A 2,478-nucleotide genomic window follows, 5' to 3' on the forward strand; every position below is an offset into this window, starting at 1 on the left:
AAGCTCAGAAATTTCTCATCCTTTCCTAATTAGTCACACACAACATGAGCTAGTTACCTCTTTGCCCTGCAAATATAGACTATCCCTCCCCATTTTGTCTTTCATTATATTTGTTCCTATTTATTGTAGGTTTTTTAATTTGTAATTTTTAAATTGGATTGGGGGGGGGGGGGGACGACTTGTTTTAATGGCACCTGATATTGTATTGTATGGTTTTTAAGATGCTGTAACCTGCCTGGATTCCTTGAGAACAGGTGCGCTATAAATAATAATAATAATTTTATTATTATTATTATTATTATTATTATTATTATTATTATTATTATTATTATTATTATTATCCTCAAAGAATAAAGGGTGGCATAAGAAAAGTACCAAAGGAGACATACATGTAGACAGAATAAGAAGTTTTTGCCATCTCCTCTATATATGAAACATTATATCTATAATGTTTTTCTGCTGTTCCAGAGAATAGGGCACAGAGTAATGGATGCATACTATATGAAATGAGGTTCCACCTCAACATTAGAAAAAACTTCCTGACAGTAAGAGCTGTTCAACATTGGAACACACTCCCTCAGAGAATGGTAGAGTCTCCTTCTTTGGAGATTTTTAAACAGAGGCTGGGTGGCCATCTGTCATGGGTGCTTTGATTGTGAGTTCCTGCATGGCAGAATGGGTTTGGACTGGATGACCCTTGAAGTCTCTTCCAACTATATGATTCTATGATAACTGGATTTTGTATCTTGGAGAGACACTTCAGAGTAACCGTTATAGAAAGTAAACTCCTTATTCATTTTGGGTGCAATCTCTAGAGAGGTTTTGTTGTTGTTGTTGTTGGTCTCAAAAAAAAAATTCTGCATTTTTGTGAGTGATTTTAACAGTCACAATGTACAAATGTTAATGCTATGCTAATTGTTACCACATCACATGGGCCAATAAACAACAATAGCATTGGATGGATTGTTTCCTTCATATTCAGAGATATAGAAGTTGGCCTAAGGGATGGAGTTGAATCTCTTAGCCAGCCAATGGAAGGTGCGAAAGTGGGGGATACTGATTAACCCTACCTCCCAGTTGGGTTCTTGGGGGTTAGAAGGAGAGACAGTCCAGTCCACGTACAAGGGACTATGGCTCAGATATGAGCAAGGGAATGAATCCTGAATAAAGATTGTAGGAAACCAGGGATCATGTAGTTATACAGATTAGGTTTTCAGTTCTTTTGAAAAGAGATTGTAAAAGAGGGTTGGCAACAGGTGGAGTTGGAAAGCATTATGATATAGCCCCTTTGGGTCCCAATTTCTAGAACAGATCAAGCCTGAACTCTCGCTGGAAACCAGGATGATTAAACTGAGGATATATTATTTTGGCTGTATCATAAGAAGGAAAAACTAACTTGAAAAGATGATAATACTTGGCAAAGTTGAGGGCAATAGGAAAAGAGGAAGACCATATTCCAGATGGCTGGATTTATTTAGGGGAGCCATGACCATGAATCTGTGAGAGCTTGAAGGCCTATCATTCATAGGGCCACCATAGGTCTAAGTTGACTTGAAGACAGTTAACAACAACAACAATTTCCTTCTGGTTTGTACATTGAATCTTGTCTTGTTAAAGATCAGAAATTTGTTATGACTAAGTTTTGTTTTTGTCTGGCTTCAGATTCACTTCCCCTCACTGTGTCTTTTGCACAGTAATACACGGCAGTGTCCTCTGGTCTTAAGTTGTTCATTTGCAGATATAGCATGTTTGAAGGGTTGTTCCTGGAGATGGTGAAGCGCCCTTTCACTGTGTCTGCATAGAATTGCTTGCTCCCATCATACCATATAACTGCAATCCATTCCAGCCCCTTCCCAGGAGCCTGTCGCACCCAGTTCATGCCATAGCTACTGAAGGTGAACCCAGATGCCTGGCAGGAGAGGCGAAGGGAGTCTCCAGGCCTTTTGACACCTCCTCCAGACTCCACCAGTTGAACAGCTGATTGTACACCTGGAAAGAAAGAGAGGTTATCAAACTCACTAGACATTAGCAACTACACTGTGTCTTTGTGCTAAATATATCTGACAGAGAAATAATTACCCCTTAGGATAGCTGAATAAACAATTATCTGAAGGAAAAGTATCATCTTTCTTTTGTTGTATCAATGGAATTGGGTGGGAAGTGGTAACAGACCAACACAATGCTTGTGTAGTTAGGAGGAGCTGCAACAGGGAATCTTACGGATTTAAACAGAAGGATGGTTTAGTATTTGCATAAACATTAGCATAAAAGAGCAAAGCAGCTCCTTTGTATGCAGAGACCTTTAGAGACAGAACAAATTTATAAGCAGCAGTAAGGCGGCGGGTATGGATCACATGTATGTGATCCAGGAAGAGAGAATTTAGTTAAAGATAAGTAATGTAAAAAATATATTAGCTTTCACTTGATCATAGAATCATAAAATTATAGAGTTGGAGGGGACCACAAGGGCCATCCAGT

At 38.9% G+C, this 2,478-nt stretch overlaps 1 gene segment (V, D, J or C); it reads right to left on the reverse strand.

Annotated features, from left to right (window-relative positions):
- Positions 1–1,618: 1,618 nt before the first annotated feature.
- On the reverse strand, positions 1,619–2,186 carry LOC121933913. The segment is given in 2 exon segments: positions 1,619–1,989; positions 2,080–2,186. Coding segments are annotated over 2 exon segments (417 nt in total).
- Between the last annotated feature and the right edge of the window lie 292 nt (positions 2,187–2,478).

Source organism: Sceloporus undulatus, chromosome 6 (genome assembly GCF_019175285.1).
Source record: "Sceloporus undulatus isolate JIND9_A2432 ecotype Alabama chromosome 6, SceUnd_v1.1, whole genome shotgun sequence".
Taxonomy (NCBI): domain Eukaryota; kingdom Metazoa; phylum Chordata; class Lepidosauria; order Squamata; family Phrynosomatidae; genus Sceloporus; species Sceloporus undulatus.